General features: G+C 42.0%; 1 protein-coding gene across 4 annotated transcripts in view; it reads right to left on the reverse strand.

Moving 5' to 3' along the window:
• Positions 1-19,031, reverse strand: part of LOC133563648 (caprin-1-like) — a 99,763-nt gene that overhangs the window by 22,115 nt on the left and 58,617 nt on the right. For all 4 annotated transcript variants that reach the window (XM_061917908.1, XM_061917909.1, XM_061917906.1 and 1 more), the window contains exons 4-9: positions 15,934-16,169; positions 9,031-9,195; positions 8,861-8,923; positions 8,694-8,780; positions 8,372-8,610; positions 6,523-6,605 (exon numbers count right to left, since the gene is read on the reverse strand). In XM_061917908.1, the coding sequence (XP_061773892.1) occupies positions 6,523-6,605; positions 8,372-8,610; positions 8,694-8,780; positions 8,861-8,923; positions 9,031-9,195 (637 nt within the window). In that variant the 5' untranslated portion in view covers positions 15,934-16,169. The remainder of the gene's footprint in view (positions 1-6,522; positions 6,606-8,371; positions 8,611-8,693; positions 8,781-8,860; positions 8,924-9,030; positions 9,196-15,933; positions 16,170-19,031) is intronic.

Here is a 19,031-nt window from a genome sequence, read left to right on the forward strand (position 1 = left end):
ATGATCAGCAGCAAACTTTACACACGCCTTAAGGTGTGGCTTCTGGAGCAAGGGCTTCCTTCTTACATGATAGCCTCTCAGTCCATGGCCATGCAAAACACACTTGACTGTGGACACTGACACCTGTGTTCCAGAACCTTCCAATTCAGTGCAGATCTGAGTTTTGGTGGTTCTAGGTTGACTCTTGATAATTCTGACCAATTTTCTCTCAGCAGCAGTTGATAGCTTGCATTTTCTTCCTGATCGTGGCAGTGACAAAACTGCCATGCACTTTATAATTACGAACAATTGTCTGCAGGGTGGTTCTTTGGGACGTCAAGCTGCTTTGAAAGGGCTCCAAGTGACTTTCCTGACTTGTTCAAGTCAATGATTCGTTTTTTTCAGATCTGTGCCAGGTTCCTTTCACTTTCCCATTGTCGCGTTTGTAACAAGAGTCTAATGACTGCATTACATGAGCCCTATTTAAATGGGCTCAGAAGTCAACAGGTGTCGTCAATCATAATCACTCACATGAAGTTAAGAGGCTATGCCATGAAGCTAATGTGGTTTGATTATAGCTTTTCTACATCACCAAAATGTATCATGTATGTATACTTTTGACCCAGCAGATTTGATCACATTTTCAGTAGAACCATAATAAATTCATAAAAGAACCAAACTTCATGAATGTTTTTTGTGACAAAATAGTATGTGCTCCAATTACTATCAAAAAAAAAAAAAAAGGGTTGTAGAAATGATTGGAAACTCTAGACAGCCATGACATGATGTCCTTCACAAGTGTATGTAAATATCTGGACAACTCCAGATGAGCCAGTCAAATTCAGGGCAACACGTTCCGACGTCCAGTCTTAACAGTCTACTCTCACCACAGTGTTTGCAAGTTTACATTGGCTCTGTATTAAAAGAACGCAAAGCCACGCCCCTTTAGTTACCTGCAATCCGCAATCACTTGCTTCAATGTCAGCCAAATTAATACATATTTCCTTCCTGATGCTGGAAAGTTGTCGCAACAATCCCTTAAGAGGGAGCGAAAATACTTTACCCAAGGCTACATTCTTAAAAAGTTGTGTTCTGGTAGGTGGAAATTGTAATTTGTGTATTGATTCAATGTCAATCAATGTTTATTTATATAGCCCCAAATCACAAATGTCTCAAAGGACTGCACAAATCATTACGACTACAACATCCTCGGAAGAACCCACAAAAGGGCAAGGAAAACTCACACCCAGTGGGCAGGGAGAATTCACATTCAGTGGGACGCCAGTGACAATGCTGACTATGAGAAACCTTGGAGAGGACCTCAGATGCGGGCAACCCCCCCCCTCTAGGGGACCGAAAGCAATGGATGTCGAGCGGGTCTAACATGATACTGTGAAAGTTCAATCCATAGTGGCTCCAACACAGCAGTGAGAGTCCCGTCCACAGGAAACCATCTCATTGAAACTTTTATTAGTAGATTGCACAGTTCAGTACATATTCCCTACAATTGACCACTAGATGGTAACGCCCCAATACGTTTTTCAACTTGTTTAAGTCGGGGTCCACGTTAATCAATTCATGGTAGATGCAAAGAGCTGTTGATCAAAGCAGAAAACACAGACTCTACACATTCAAATTTACCAGGAAAATGGAAGAGTCCTTTGTTGTGAAAATTTGCACTTGAAAAATAATTTAAGTACAATCTAAAGGAAGACCTCATTTGCTCTAATTGAAAATTATATTCAAGAAAAATACACAATTTCATGGGGCTAGAAAACAGACTTAACGCTTAACATTGTTATTACATTATTTTAATAGAACAGCTTAGTCATAATCTAAAGTTGGATGATCTGAGGTAGGAAACACCAGGGATGAAAAAAAGCCCCACTCCAGCCCAAGATTTGGTCCACCTTCCTTACCCTAGCATATAAACACATTAATATGGGACTGTCTGCGTAACGCCACTTGTTAACACACATACGCACCTGACACGTCAGATAGAAAGATGTAGCAAGAAGAATCAGTATAACAAGTCGAAAAGGCTTTCTGAGTAAGGCTGGGCGATATATCGATATATCGTGGGTTTGTCTCTGTGCGATACAGAAAATGACTATCGTGATATTCGAGTATACGTTCTCACGCAGTTGCTTTTAGCTGCAGGCGTTACACTACAGGCTTTTCTTCACTCTTTCTTGTCTCTCCTTCTCACAGAGGTATAAAACAAGCTCACCTTCATACATACGTCACATACTGTCACGCGTGCAACGCCATATGCTCCCGCAGAGTAGATAGGTAGCGGCATGGGTTACGTTAGCTGTGATGCTAGCGGAGTGGTGTGAGTGGTAATGCGAGAGAAAGAATGTGCCCTAACCCAACCCTAACCCAGAATACTGTTTAATTGCGCAATGAAAATAGACTACTTTTAGCCGCAAATGGTGCTGCACTAATATGTCCTCTACAGTCCGTGACGTCAGGCGTCATCATTCCGCGACGTTTTCAACAAGAAACTCAGCGGGAAATTTAAAATTGCAATTTAGTAAACAAAACCGGCCGTATTAGCATGTGTTGCAATGTTAATATCTCATCATTGATGTATAAACTATCAGACTGCGTGGTCAGTAGTAGTGGCTTTCAGTAGGCCTTTAATAAAAGGCCATATTGCCCAGCCCTATTTCTGAGGCTAAAAAAGTATTTTGAAAGGTTGAGATGCTTTTTGTGGATTAAACCCATTTTATAGAGTGACAAATTGGATTAGTTTAGATTTGTGTGTTCAAGTTAAAGAACGTATTTAGGGATGGGAATCGAAAACGGGTTCTTGTTCAGAAGCGGTTCCAAGGGTATCAATTGCTTGGAATCGCTCACTCCCCCCAGACGATTCCCTGTACGATTCCTGCAGCCGGGAATGACGTCATAACTAAACGTGCGCAGAGGAACATGGCGCAGAAACACTCCGATGTTTGGCTATATTTTAATAAACGTAATAACTGCAAGGTTGCTATTTTATCTAATAGGAGGACTGTGGAGAGGCGGAGCCGGCGGTCTGACAGCGAGGAAGGGCATGCCGTAGCCCGTTGAAAGATGGCAGCGAGGAGGCGTGGCCGGCAGTCCGACAGCGAGGCAGGGCACGCCGGAGCCCGGCCCAAGATGGCGGCAAGGAGGCGTGGACGGCGAGCGATTGGCCAGGCGGGACGCGCCGTGAGCGACGCCGCAATCATGCTGGGCACAATTAAATAATCATCTCGCAGTGTATAAAAGGGTGGCAGCCATGAACAAGGGCATATAACCAATATGTTGAAACATTTCAACACACAACTTGCTATAGCTATAACTGAAAAAACATTTTTAAGACATTAAAAAAACAAAAAAAAACAAAAAAAACTGGTGTGATTGAGGACTGCCGAACATCACGAAAATGTTAATGCTTGACAAAGGACATTGTTAATAAAACAATGAATAATAAAAAAAACACAAAAATGTGAGACTGTATAACAGACTGACATAATATTGCTCATTTCAAAAGCAGTGAGTTCTCCTGCATGTGCCCCCGCCCCCCCCCCATCTCTAAGCACTCACAGGCAGCTTTTGTCTGGTTTGGGACACTCGAGACAATGGCAAAAACAAGACCTGTCAACCTTGAGGAAATGTTACGAGTACTCCTTGTAGACTCTTTCGCTTGTTGTTATCTCCCTTTCCTACCTACACACAGGAAATAAAGTTCTGTAACTGCCTTTACAACTCCATGGCTTAGATCTGTTGGTGCACGCCACGCCACGCAAGAGGGTTTGCAGTGAGAGAAGTGAGCCAGTGGAAGAGGAGTAACAAGAGAGCAGCAAAACGTACAAGAGTCTATCAAGGGTCAAAATGTATGCAGAGTATAAGAAAAGTGTACATGTTGGCAGGTCTGAGAAATACAAGCGACAGCAGAAAGTTAATTTGTAGTTCTTAACATATTTGTTGTGATTGTCGTGTATTTACTTTTGATTTCCCACAGCCTAATTTCTCTCTCTTTTAGTGTGTATTGCAAATACCATGTACGCAAAAAAATAATGAAGATGTTTGACTTGACTGTCATTAAAGTGGTGATGCTGCATTTTCATTTTAATTGATGACCACTTGTTTTAAGGAGCACATTCAGTATGTTGTAAAAAAACGGAAACTTTTACGGGAATTTTATTATAGAAACAAGTCTTGCTTTTATTTTACTGTGAAACAGAATTTGGTAGAAACAACCTTTTTACCTGTTATTGACTATGGAGATGTGATGTACATGAATGGTCCCCAACAACTGGGCCGCAGCTCGATTGGCACTGGGCCGCAAAAGAATTTTTTATAATTTCTTTGTTTGTTAAATCAACATAAAAAACACAAGATACACTTACAATTAGTACACTAACCCAAAAAAAACTCCCTTTTTCATGACAAATATAAAATAAAATGTATGTTTATAAATGTTCTGGAATCGGTTGCCATCTCACAAAGTAAAATGTCCTTCAAGACCGCTTTGAAGATACACCTATTGCAGCTGCCCACATGACGTGAATTTTAATGCTGGGTAGGGCTGGGAAATATATCGACATACTCGATATATCACGGGGTTGTCTCTGTGCGATATAGAAAATGACTATCGTGATATTCGAGTGTACGTTCTTACTCAGTTGCTTTTAGCTGCTGACATTACACTACAGGCTCTTCTCACTCTTTCTAGTCTCTCCTTCTCACAGACAGCAAGCGCACCTTCTTACATACGTCACATATATATATACACAATCGTGGAACAGAGAGGTAGCAGCATAGGTAACGTTAGCTGTGTTGCGAGTGGTAATATGAGGAAAAGAAGGTGCCAATCTGGTAACAAATGAAGGAATAATTAATTCCCAAGAAAAACAGCAGGGGGTCCATCATCTGGTGGTGGTTTGGCTTCAAGTGGAATAATGTCAAACAGACAACCATAATTTGTCAAGTGTGGGGCAAAAGTGTTTCTACAAAAAGTAGCATAACTGCTAATGTGTAGCATCATTTGAAAAGTCACCTGCTGGAGAATGAAGAGTGCATGTCAACACTTCCATTCGGTGACACACCAACAAAATGCAGAGGCAACCATTTTCCACATCAACACCGCATGAAAAAAATAGTCAACAACATAAAGAGATAACATCCGCAGTAACCTACCACATAGTGAAGGTCTATTTAATTTCCTATTATGCAGCTCATTTTTATTTGACACTTATTGAAATATCTTGTGTGACATCATGCCCAAAAGTTCACTTTATATGTTTTAAACTATTGTAGTGGCATTCTGTACAAAAAGTGCACTTTAATTTAGTGTTGTTTTGATATGTCATCTTAGTGACATCATGCACGAAAGTGCACTCATAGCTTGTTTTAAAATGTCTGTCAATCTTGCACTTTCTGTTTTGAAATGGAGGCAGCACGATGGCAGAGGAGTTAGTGCGTCTGCCTCACAATATGAAGGTCCTGAGTAGTCCTGGGTTCAATCCCGGGCTCCTTCTGTGTGGAGTTTGCATGTTCTCCCTGCGACTGCGTGGGATCCCTCCGGGTACTCTGGCTTCCTCCCACCTCCAAAGACATGCACCTGGGGATAGGCCCCTCCCACCTCCAAAGACATGCACCTGGGGATAGGCCCCTCCCACCCCCAAAGACATGCACCTGGGGATAGGCCCCTCCCACCTCCAAAGACATGCACCTGGGGATAGGTTGATTGGCAACACTAAATGCTCCCTAGCGTGTGAATGTTGTCTGTCTATCTGTGTTGGCCCTGCGATGAGGTGGCGACTTGTCCAGGGTGTACACCGCCTTCCGCCCAATTGTAGCTGAGATAGGCACCAGCGCCCCTCGCGACCCCAAAAGAGACAAGCGGAAGAAAAAGGATGGATGTTTTGAAATGACATGGATGTTTGTGTACTGCTTAATAACTGTTTAAAAAAATAAAGTTTTGGTCAATTGACTTAGTTGTGATTTCCCTCTCTGCATGAAAGTTTAAAAGTAGCATATATGAATGCAGTATGAAGAAGAATGTTTGAATGTAGACACATAGAATCATCATACTGCTGTCATTATATGCATCAAGTGTTCATTCAAGGCTAAGGCAAAATATGGAGATGTATATGCTGTATCGTGACATGGCCTAAAATTATCGAAATATTAATAAAAGGCCATATTGCCCAGCCCTAATACTGGGTTCAACTAGATTTTTTATCTCATGTTGTATTTTTCCTTCGTATAATGTTTGGTAACGCATTTTTTCTTTGTATTTTTATTTTGTATGCTCCAATATGGACCCCAGGAAGACTAGCAGTTGCCTTGGCATCAAGTAATGGGGATCCATTCAATAAACAATAAAAGAAAAAGAAAAACATGTATTCTAGATTGAAATAAAGATTGTGAATAACAGGCAAAATTCCAAAAAAGTGATTTTTCCCCTTTAAGAAATCTTCATTAATTATCAAAATCCCTGATTGTTCCTTTTAGCTTCCAAAGTGCGAAAGTCCATTGCTTACAACTGTTAAACAACTTTAAACTTACATGTTGTTCCAACCACCGCCTTGTCTCTGCCTTCCAGAAGGTCCCACAGGTGTAGGGATGCCTGATCATACTGGTTAGCCAACCTGGCAAAAAAGGAACAAGTTCTCAATAAAAACAACTACTTTCAGGAAGAAAAGAAAAGAAAAAAAGATTCATCCATCCATCTATTTTTCTACCGCTTGTCCCCTTTGGGGTCGTGGGGGTGCTGGGGCCTATTTCAGCTGTATTTGGGCGAAAGGCACCCTGGACAAGTGGCCACCTCATCGCAGGGCCAACACAGACAGACAACATTCACACTCACATTCACACGCTAGGGCCCATTTAGTGTTGCCAATCAACCTATCCCCAGGTGCATGTCTTTGGGAGGTGGGAGGGGCCTATCCCCAGGTGCATGTCTTTGGAGGTGGGAGGGGCCTATCCCCAGGTGCATGTCTTTGGAGGTGGGAGGGGCCTATCCCCAGGTGCATGTCTTTGGAGGTGGGAGGAAGCCGGGGTACCTGGAGTAGAACCCACGCAGTCACGGGGAGGACATGCAAACTCCACACAGAAAGATCCTGAGCCCGGGATTGAACTAAGGACTACTCAGGACCTCCGTATTGTGAGGCACTTGCACTAATCCCTGTTTCCACCGTGCTGCCCAAAAATACACATCCCTACTCAGCGGCCTAGTGGTTAGAGTGTCCGCCCTGAGATCGGTAGGTTGGGAGTTAAAATCCCGGCAGAGTCATACAAAAGACTATAAAAAAGGGACCCATTGGCTCCCTGCTTGGCACTCAGCATCAAGGGTTGGAATTAGGGATGGGCGATATTGCCTTTTTTTAAATACCGCAATATTTTTAGGCCATATATTACGCTATTTTGCCTTAGACTTGAATGAACACTTGATGCATATAATCACAGCAGTATGATGATTCTATGTGTCTACATTCAAACATTCTTCTTCAAACTGCACTAATATATGCACTTTTAAACTTTCATGCAGAGAAAGAAATCACAACTGATTCAATTGACCAAAACTGTATTTATTAAAGTTATTAGCAGGTGACTTTTCAAATGATGCTACATATTAGCATGAATTGATTAACGTGGACCCCGACTTAAACAAGTTGAAAAACTTATTCGGGTGTTACCATTTAGTGGTCAATTGTTCGGAATATGTACTGTACTGTGCAATCTACTAATAAAAGTATCAATCAATCAATAGCAGTAATGCTACTTTTGGTAGCAACGCTTGTGCCTCACACATGACAAATTAAAAGTTGTCTATTCGACATATTCTCGCTTGAAGCTGAACCACCGCCAGACGATGGACCCCGTGCTGTTTTTCTTGGGAATTAATTCTTCCTTCATTTGTTACCAGATTCGCACCTTCTTTCTCCGCAACAACCCGCTAGCATCACAGCTAACGTTAGCCACGCCGCTACCTCTCCGCTGGGCGAGGGCGTATATGTATGAGGTGACAGTATGTGACGTATGAATGTGCACCTGCTTGTCTGTGAGGAGACACAGGAAAGAGCGAGGAGAGTGTAATGCCCCCAGCTGCGTGAGAACGTCTACTCGAATATTACGATAGTCATTTTCTCTATCCCACAGAGACAAACCCGCGATATATATAGTCTATCGATATATCGCCCAGCCCTAGTTGGAATTGGGGGTTAAATCACCAAAAATGATTCCTGGGCGTGGCACCGCTGCTGCTCACTGCTCCCCTCACTTCCGAGGGGGTGATCAAGTGGATGGGTCAAATGCAGAGGACAAATTTCACCATACCTAGTGTGTGTGTGTGTGTGTGTGTGTGTGACAATCATTGGTACTTTAACTTTAACATCTAAAAAAAAAAATCACCAACCTGATAGTTTGGTCACGGTCTGGCCCCACTAACTTGTAAAAGTCATCAAAGGCCATCAGGTCCAGATCTGTGAGCAGCGGCGAGCCTCCGACTCCCTGCCTCAAATCCTGCCGCACTGACTCATCGCCCAGTCTATCCAGAAGGAACTGCAGCTCCAGAACAGTCTTTAACCTCCTACGCTCTGCCTCCTCCCGTTGCAGTTGTTGCCGTCGGGTGGACTTCTTCGTCACCTTCTGGATCTGATGACGACACAGAAGAAACTGAAGCAAGTGCTTTTTGTCCTCACTTTAAAAGGACCCCCAAGAAACAACACCCTCCTTACATCTTGCCCAAGAGTAACGAAGGTCTTCTGCAACTCTCGGGCAAATTCCAAGTTATTCATGACTTCCTGGTATTTGGAGAGGGCCTCCTAATGGAACAAACCAAAACAAGTTTACATATAAAAGGAGTTATTATTGCAGTTCTTTATGAATGAGACTATGTTCTCACCAACTGGTCCTGATTCAGACGCTCGCCTTTATCCTTCCGAACTTGATAATCGTCCAGTTTGCTCTGTGATAGTCAAAAGTCAGTACGTCAAATATAACCTCATTGTTATTGACTTTTCAGAACAGATCTAGTGTGTCACCACGCAAAGTAACTTGCTACTCAGTGTTTACCTTTTTCTTCTCCATGTTGCGGGCCTTCTTGTCGATAACAAGAAGCACCTGCTTCAGGACTTCGGACTGCCCACCAAGTGCATTAAAGCCCATTGAACCTGCAGCGGATCCCACATCTGGGCTGGCTGACTGCACTGTCCCATTCGCATTCATTGCAGAGGGCATCTAACAACGAGTTAAAACCACAGGAGAAATGTAAACAACAGATCAAGCATTAGGGGTGTATTGATTAATTGAATAATCAATTTATATTCCTTAAATCAACTTAATCGATCTGTGCTCAGCAAGTTTGCCTTCCAGAAGATAGGTAGCAAAAATTGTTTTAAAAGGGAATCGATCGATTTTATCGTTACTCGAAAGAATGAATATTTGGATTTAAAAACAGCAGACATTAAATGAAGTTTATCATGTTTAATGACAAGGAGGTTAAATGTTAAGTATGCCTGCCCGCCTGTGGCCTCAAAACAGAAATGGAAAATTGCTACAGTGGTCGAGAAAAGTCATAACAAATGCAAACGCCACAAGACAATATTATTAATTACAGCACAAAAACTTTCGGATACAGCACAAGTGCGAACGCAAAAACAAAGACACAGCACAATAAAATAAAGCTACAACTCAAAACGTTACAAGGACGCGTCGCGACCTACATAACGGAAGTGACAGCAGAGCAAGTTACGGCGACGCACCGGATTTCCAAAACACAGCAACTGCCAGCCAAGGAAAAATAATTTCATCAGAAACAAATAAATACAAGCAATGGGTCAAGGAGGTTATGGAAATTAGAAAGCAAAGGGCCAACACTTATTAGGAAAGAGGTGGCATATATGCTTCCGCACAGCTTGGAACGCTGTCCCGCATCGGCAATGCTGGGGCGTAAACCAGAAACTGTGTGGCTGGGTCAGATAACTTTGTTTAGCAGGTAAATCTACCTTTAAAATGTTGGTTACTGTAGTTTTATTGAAAATAGGGCTGGGCGATATGTCCTCCCGCAGTTGCCTTTAGCTGTTGGCATTACACTACAGGCTCTTCCCAGTCTCTCTTTCTCACAGACAGCAAGCGCACCTTCTTACATACATCACATACGTATACGCCCTCGCGGAGCAGAGAGTTGAAGTGAAGTGAATTATATTTATATAGCGCTTTTCTCTAGTGACTCAAAGCACTTTAAAAAGTGACACCCAATATCTAAGTTACATTTAAACCAGTATGAGTGGCACTGGGAGCAGGTGGGTAAAGTGTCTTGCCCAAGGACACAACAGCAGTGACTAGGATGGCGGAAGCGGGAATCGAACCTGCAACCCTCAGGTTGCCGGCACGGCCACTCTACCAACCGAGCTATACCGCTATACCGAGGTAGCAGCATGGGTAACGTTAGCTGTGTTGCGAGTGGTAATACGAGACAACAAAGGTGCCAATCTGGTAACAAATGAAAGAAGAATTAATTCCCAAGAAAAACAGCAGGGGGTCCATCGTCTGGCGGTGGTTTGGCTTCAAGTGGGAATATGTCGAACAGACAACTGTAATTTGTCAAGTGTGGGGCAAAAGCGTTGCTACAAAAAGTAGCATTACTGCTAATGTGTAGCATCATTTGAAAAGTCACCTGCTAGAGAATGAAGAGTGCTTACTCCGCATATCAACATCTCCATTCAGTGCCACATCAGCAAAATGCCGAGGCAACATTTTCCACATCAACACCTTATGAAAAAAATAGTGAACAACATACGGAGATAGCATCTGGAGATAACCCATCAAATAGCGATTTGATTTCCTATTAATATTATTTGTCAGTTATTGAAATATCTTGTGTGATATCATGAACAAATGTGCACTTTGTTTTAAACTATTTTAGTGGCGTTCTGTACAAAAAGTGCACTTTAGTGTTGTTTTGATATGTCATCTTAGTGACATCATGCACAAAAGTGCACTCATAGCTTGTTTTAAAATGTCTCAGACATCTTGCACTTTCTGTTTTGGAAATGACATGAATGTTTGTGCCACTGCTTAATAACTGTTTAATAAATACACTTTTAGTTGTGATTTCCCTCTCTGCATGAAAGTTTAAAAGTAGCATATATGAATGCAGTATGAAGAAGAATGTTTGAATGTAGACACATAGAATCATCATACTGCTGTGATTATATGCATCAAGTGTTCATTCAAGGCTAAGGCAAAATATCGAGATATATATCGTGCATCGTGACATGGCCAAAAAATAGAGATATTAATAAAAGGCCATATCGCCCAGCCCTAGGATTGTGTGGTGTTTGTTAAGTTCTGTGGCAAAGCTGGTTCTTACTGTGGTAAACTTACCGGGAAGTCGATTCACTTCATGAACACGGTTAATTTCACTGCCACAATACGGGGAGTCTTAAGTCAAGTGTTTTTCAACCTTTTTTAAAGCAAAGGCACAGCTTTTGCGTTGAAAAAATCCAGAGGCACACCACCAGCAGAAATCATTAAAAAACTAAACTCAGTTGACAGTAATAAGTCGTTATTCCAAGCAGTTGGTGCTGAAAACCTAAATGCTTTCTTGCCCAGTTAAGTTCTTACTTTGGGGACGACAAATTGCAGAACATTCATTGAAACAAGATTGTGACTTCCTTGTTTCTTTGTTAAAAGACAAGACAGATAAGATGGAGTGATACCCAGAATGGTTTTGTAGATGAACACATACCAATGATTGAGGAGTCGAGCACATAAAGATGTCCAGTTAACCATAGAGTATAAGACACAATGGTGAGTAAGTGGGTGATGAATCTCAGTGCCCCGGGGTACACACTATCCAGCTTGTGAAGACAACCAGCAGTAGCATTCATGTACATCACATCTCCATCATCAATAACAGGTAAAAAGGTTGTTTCCACCAGGTTGTTTCCGTTGAGTGTGTGTGCTGTCTAGAGCAGTGTTTTTCAACCACTTTTGAGCCAAGGCACATTTTTGCGTTGAAAAAATCCGGAGGCACACCGCCAGCAGAAATTATTAAAAAACTAAACTCAGTTGACAGTACAAAAAGTCGTCGTCCCATTTGTTGGATTTGACTTTAACGCATAACCAAACATGCGTCAATATAGCTCTTGTCTCAAAGTAGGTGTACTGTCACATCACGCCGTGACTTATTTTGAGTTTTTTGCCATCTTCCTGTGTGTCGTGTATTAGTTCTTGTTTTGCACTCGTTTTTGGTGGCTTTTTTTTTCTTTTTTTGGTGTTTTCCTATTGCAGTTTCATGTCTTCTTTTAGCAATATTTCCCGCATCTACTTTGTTTTAGCAACCAAGAATATTTTAGTTGTTTTGACCTTCCTTTGTGGGGACATTGTTGACTGTCATGTCATGTTGGGATGTACATTGTGGACGCCGTCTTTGCTCCACAGTAAGTCTTTGCTGTCGTCCAGCATTCTGTTTTTGTTTACTTTGTAGCCAGTTCACTTTTAGTTTTGTTCTGCATAGCCATCCCTAAGCTTCAATGCCTTTTCTTAGGGGCACTCACCTTTTGTTTATTTTTGGTTTAAGCATTAGATACATTTTGACCTGCTGTTTCCAGCATCTACTAAGCAATTAGCTACCGGCTGCCACCAGCAGAAATCATTAAAAAACAAAACTTGGTTGACAGTAAAAAGTTGTCGTCGCAATAGTTGGATATGACTTTAAAACATAACCAAGCATGGATCAATATAGCTCTTGTCTCAAAGTAGGTGTACTGTCACATTACGCCGTGACCTATTTTGAGTTTTTTGCAGTTTTCCTGTGTGTCGTATTTTAGTTCTGGTCTTGTACTCCTATTTTGGTGGCTTTTTCTCTCTTTTTGGTATTTTCCTATGGCAGTTTCATGTCTTCCTTTGAGCGATATTCCCCGCATCTACTTTGTTTTAGCAATCAAGAATATTTCAGTAGTTTTTATCCTCCTTTGTGGGGACATTGTTGACTGTCATGTCATGTTCAGATGTACTTTGTGGACACCGTCTTTGCTCCACAGTAAGTCTTTGCTGTCGTCCAGCATTCTGTTTTTGTTTACATTGTAGCCAGTTCAGTTTTAGTTTGGTTCTGTACAGCCTTCCCTAAGCTTCAATGCCTTTTCTTAGGGGAACTCACCTTTTGTTTATTTTTGGTTTTAGCATTAGATACCTTTTGACCTTTTGTTTCCGACATCTACTAAGCAATTAGCTACCGGCTGCCACCAGCAGAAATCATTTAAGAACGAAACTCAGTTGAAAGTAAAAAGTCGTCGTCGCAATCATTGGATATGACTTTAACGCATAACCAAGCATGCATCAATATAGCTCCTGCCTCAAAGTAGGTGTACTGTCACAGCACGCCGTGACTTATTGAGTTTTTTGCCGTTTCCCTGTATGTCGTGTTTTAGTTCTTGTCTTGCACTCCTATTTTGGTGGATTCTTCTCTTTTTTTAGTATTTTCCTGTAGCAGTTTCATGTCTTCCTTTGAGTGATATTCTCCGCATCTACTTTGTTTTAGCAATCAAGAATATTCCAGTTGTTTTTATCCTCCTTTTTGAGGACATTGTTGGTTGTCATGTTGGGATGTACATTGTAAACGCTGTATTTGCTCTGTAGTAAGTCTTTGCTATTGTCCAGCATTCTGTTTTTGTTTACTTTGTAGCCTGTTAAGTTTTAGTTTCATTCTGCATAGCTTTCCCTACGCTTCAATGCCTTTTCTTAGGGGCACTCACCTTTTGTTTATTTTTGGTTTTAGCATTAGATACCTTTTGACCTGCCGTTGCTGGCATCTACTAAGCAATTAGCCACTGGCTGCCACCAGCAAAAATCATTAAAAAACGAAACTCAGTTGACAGTAAAAAGTCGTTGTCACAATCATTGGATATGACTTTAACGCATAACCCACCATGCATTAATATAGTTCTTGTCTCAAAGTAGGTGTACTGTCACATCACCCCGTGACTTATTGTGAGTTTTGTGCTGTTTTAGTTCTTGTCTTGCACTCCTATTTTGGTGGCTTTTCTATTTTTTGGTATTTTCCTGTAGCAGTTTCATGTCTTTCTTTGGGCGATATTTCCCACATCTACTTTGTTTTAGCAATCAAGAATATTTCAGTTGTTTTTATCCTCCTTTGTGGAAAAATTTTTAATTGTCATGTCATATTCGGATGTACATTGTGGACGCCATCTTTGCTGTTGTCCAGCATTCTGTTGTTTACTTGGTAGCCAGTTCAGTTTTAATTTCGTTCTGCATAGCCTTTAACTAAGCTTGAATGCATTTTCTTAAGGCCACTCACCTTTTGTTTATTTTTGGTTTTAGCATTAGATACTTTTTGACCTGCCGTTACAAGCATCTACTAAGCAATTAGCTACCGGCTGCCACCATCAAAAATCATCAAAAAACGAAACTCAGTTGACAGTAAAAAGTCGTCGCAATTGTTGCATATGACTTTAAAGCATAACCAAGCATGCATCAATATAGCTCTTGTCTCAAAGTAGGAGTACCGTCACATCACGCCGTTTTCCTGTGTGTTGTGTTTTAGTTATTCTCTTGCACTCCTATTTTGGTGTTTTTTTCTCTTTTTTTGGTATTTTCCTACAGCAGTTTCATGTCTTCCTTTGAGCGATATTCCCCGCATGTACTTTGTTTTAGCAATCAAGAATATTCCAGGAGTTTTCATCCTCCTTTGTGAGGACATTGTTGACTGTCACGTTCAGATGTACATTGTAGTAAACCCCGTATTTGCTCCACAGTAAGTCTTTGCTGTCGTCCAGCATTCTGTTTTTGCTTACTTTGTAGCCTGTTAAGTTTTAGGTTCGTTCTGCATAGCTTTCCTTACGATTCAGTGCCTTTTCTTTCGTTCTGCATAGCTTTCCTTACGATTCAGTGCCTTTTCTTTTGTTTATTTTTGGTTTTAGCATTAGATACCTTTTGACCTGCTGTTTCCGACATCTACTAAGCAATTAGCTACCTACTGATATGAAAAGTATTACAGGGTTACTCTGCCGAGCTCTAGACAGCACCGACACTCAACAACAACAAATTTGCAGACTATAATTACTTCCATCCATCCATTTTCTACCGCTTATTCCCTTTCGGGGTCGCGGGGGCCGCTGGCCCCTATCTCAGCTACAATCGGGCGTAAGGCGGGGTACACCCTGGACAAGTCGCCACCTCATCGCAGGGCCAACACAGAGAGACAGACAACATTCACACTCACATTCACACACTAGGGCCAATTTAGTGTTGCCAATCAACCTATCCCCAGGTGCATGTCTTTGGAAGTGGGAGGAAGCCGGAGTACCCGGAGGGAACCCACGCATTCACGGGGAGAACATGCAAACTCCACACAGAAAGATCCCGAGCCTGGATTTGAACCCAGGACTGCAGGACCTTCGTATTGTGAGGCAGACGCACTAACCCCTCTGCCACCGTGAAGCCAATAATTACTTGTTTGTAAAAATATTTTTAACTCCAAGAGGTGTAATTAGATCATCTCCCACGGCAAATACAGTGGTTGAAAACATTGCCTCAGGTTATAACCAGTCTTATTCCCAATGCGTATTCTCGCTTTATTTTATACCGATGTGAAGGGGGCTCAATCTGATCTTTGATCTACGGTTGCAAGTTGGTCGCTGATACCTGGCAGTTTGCTATAATGTCTGCACTGTCGTTAGCACGCACCGGTAGCCCCCCAGTTAGCACGCACCGGTAGCACCCAGTTAGCAGGCAGCAGTTAGCAGGCAGCAGTTAGCAGGCAGCAGTTAGCAGGCAGCAGTTAGCAGGCAGCAGTTAGCAGGCAGCAGTTAGCAGGCAGCAGTTAGCAGGCAGCAGTTAGCAGGCAGCAGTTAGCAGGCAGCAGTTGGCCTCGCGGTGTTGGCTAGTTTAGTAGCCGGCCGCCGGCCTGGCAGTCTCCTTCCCAGCTGGGAGGCCAACAGGCATTCCACCCACCTTAATGTCATCCACCGGGCAGCTGTATGGCCAAATGTTCAGCACAGCCAAGTTGTTGTGGTTGTTTTGTTGCTTTATTTCCTCCTTTCACTGGACGTGGGATCTTCTAGTGGGGGTGGGATCTTGTAGTGGACGTCGTGGGATCTTGTAGTGGACGTCGTGGGATCGTGTAGTGGACGTGGGATCGTGTAGTGGACGTGGGGTCCGCCCCGCCTGCCTGCCGCCGACAACTGAGACTGCAAGAAGGGAGGAACACTTAATGAAGGCGAAGGTCCGCTCGAGAATATGCCTGTCGAATTATAGTACAATTTAGCATTTCACTTAAATATTCTAGCCATAATCCAAACACTAAAACACAACACTATACTAGAAATGCGCTTTACGACTTTTAAGATTGAGACAAAAGCCGTGACAATTTGTAAGTGCATTATTTTCAGTCAGGCAAAAGAGCGCGATCCCCCTGGAGGAAAATCTGCACCATCATTAGCTTTAACAGAGCAATGGCGGAGACATGTTTATGCGGTGCTTCACGCAGCTAACATGTGACACATGTGGAAGACACACGTCGGGAAAAGGGACATTTCAGGACAAAAACCCGTTACAAGCGAACTTGTCAAAACTAAATATAACGTCAACCTAAAACTCCATCCATCTTCTTCCGCTTATCCGAGGTGGGGTCGCGGGGGCAGCAGCCTAAGCAGGGAAGCCCAGACTTCCCTCTCCCCAGCCTAACATTCGTTTGTTTGAAAATGAATGACGCTATAAGAGGAGACGATGTGATTCAATGGGTTGAAGAGGGTGGCGCAAATATGAGTGACTTCAATGTAAAGGATGGAGTCCAAAGTTCAAATGGTTGAAATTGTATCTTTAGAATTCACATTGAATCAGGGATATAACTCCAAATTGCTAAGTTTATGTGTTCTACCGCTTTGTGACTTTCCATCCATTCGTGTTGGGACTAACGCAATAACTCGTAGTGTAACGCGTTATATTTTATATTCAGTAACTCAGTTATCAATCAGTCAATGTTTACTTACATAGCCCTTGAATCATGAATGTCTCAAAGGGCTGCACAAGCCACAATGACTCCCTCGGCTCAGAACCCACATCAGGGCAAGGAAAAACTCAACCCAATGAAATTGTGAATTATATTTATATAGCGCTTTTCTCTAGTGACTCAAAACATAGTGAAACCCAATATCTAAGTTACATTTAAATGACAATGAGAAACCTGGGAGAGGACCCAACCCAGGACGACCGGTGCAATGAACACCAAGTAGATCCAGTATAATAGTGTGAGAGTCCAGTCCATAGTGGATCTAACATAATAGTGTGAGAGTCCAGTCCATAGTGGATCTAACATAATAGTGTGAGAGTCCAGTCCATAGTGGATCTAACATAATAGTGAGAGTCCAGTCCATAGTGGATCTAACATAATAGTGAGAGTCCAGTCCATAGTGGATCTAACATAATAGTGTGAGAGTCCAGTCCATAGTGGATCTAACATAATAGTGTGAGAGTCCAGTCCATAGTGGATCTAACATAATAGTGAGAGTCCAGTCCATAGTGGATCTAACATAATAGTGTGAGAGTCCAGTCCATAGTGGATCTAACATAATATGGTGAGAGTCCAGTCCATAGTGGATATAACATAATAGTGAGAGTCCAGTCCATAGTGGATCTAACATAATAGTGAGAGTCCAGTCCATAGTGGATCTAACATAATAGTGAGAGTCCAGTCCATAGTGGATCTAACATAATAGTGAGAGTCCAGTCCATAGTGGATCTAACATAATAATGACAGTCCAGTCCATAGTGGATCTAACATAATAGTGAGAGTCCAGTTCATAGTGGATCTAACATAATAGTGAGAGAGTCCAGTCCATAGTGGATCTAACATAATAGTGTGAGAGTGCAGTCCATAGTGGATCTAACATAATAGTGAGGGAGTCCAGTCCATAGTGGATCTAACATAATAGTGAGAGTCCAGTCCATAGTGGATCTAACATAATAGTGAGAGAGTCCAGTCCATAGTGGATCTAACATAATAGTGTGAGAGTCCAGTCCAGAGTGGATCTAACATAATAGTGAGGGAGTCCAGTCCATAGTGGATCTAACATAATAGTGAGAGTCCAGTCCATAGTGGATCTAACATAATAGTGAGAGTCCAGTCCATAGTGGATCTAACATAATAGTGAGAGTCCAGTTCATAGTGGATCTAACATAATAGTGAGAGAGTCCAGTCCTTAGTGGATCTAACATAATAGTGAGAGTCCAGTCCATAGTGGATCTAACATAATAATGACAGTCCAGTCCATAGTGGATCTAACATAATATTGTGAGAGTCCAGTCCATAGTGGATCTAACATAATAGTGTGAGAGTCCAGTCCATAGTGGATCTAACGTAATATTGTGAGAGTCCAGTCCATAGTGGATCTAACATAATAGTGTGAGAGTCCAGTCCATAGTGGATCTAACATAATAGTGTGAGAGTCCAGTCCATAGTGGATCTAACATAATAGTGAGAGTCCAGTCCATAGTGGATCTAACATAATAGTGTGAGAGTCCAGTCCATAGTGGATCTAACATAATAGTGAGAGTCCAGTCCATAGTGGATCTTACATAATAGTGAGAGTCCAGTCCATAGAGGTTCTAACATAATAGTGAGAGTCCAGTCCATAGTGGATCTAACATAATAGTGAGAGTCCAGTCCATAGTGGATCTAACATAATAGTGAGAGTCCAGTCCATAGTGGATCTAACATAATAGTGAGAGTCCAGTCCATAGTGGATCTAACATAATAGTGAGAGTCCAGTCCATAGTGGATCTAACATAATAGTGAGAGTCCAGTCCATAGTGGATCTAACATAATAGTGAGAGTCCAGTCCATAGTGGATCTAACATAATAGTGAGAGTCCAGTCCATAGTGGATCTAACATAATAGTGAGAGTCCAGTCCATAGTGGATCTAACATAATAGTGAGAGTCCAGTCCATAGTGGATCTAACATAATAGTGAGAGTCCAGTCCATAGTGGATCTAACATAATAGTGAGAGTCCAGTCCATGGTGGATCTAACATAATAGTGAGAGTCCAGTCC

This window comes from Nerophis ophidion, linkage group LG12 (genome assembly GCF_033978795.1).
Source record: "Nerophis ophidion isolate RoL-2023_Sa linkage group LG12, RoL_Noph_v1.0, whole genome shotgun sequence".
Classification (NCBI taxonomy): domain Eukaryota; kingdom Metazoa; phylum Chordata; class Actinopteri; order Syngnathiformes; family Syngnathidae; genus Nerophis; species Nerophis ophidion.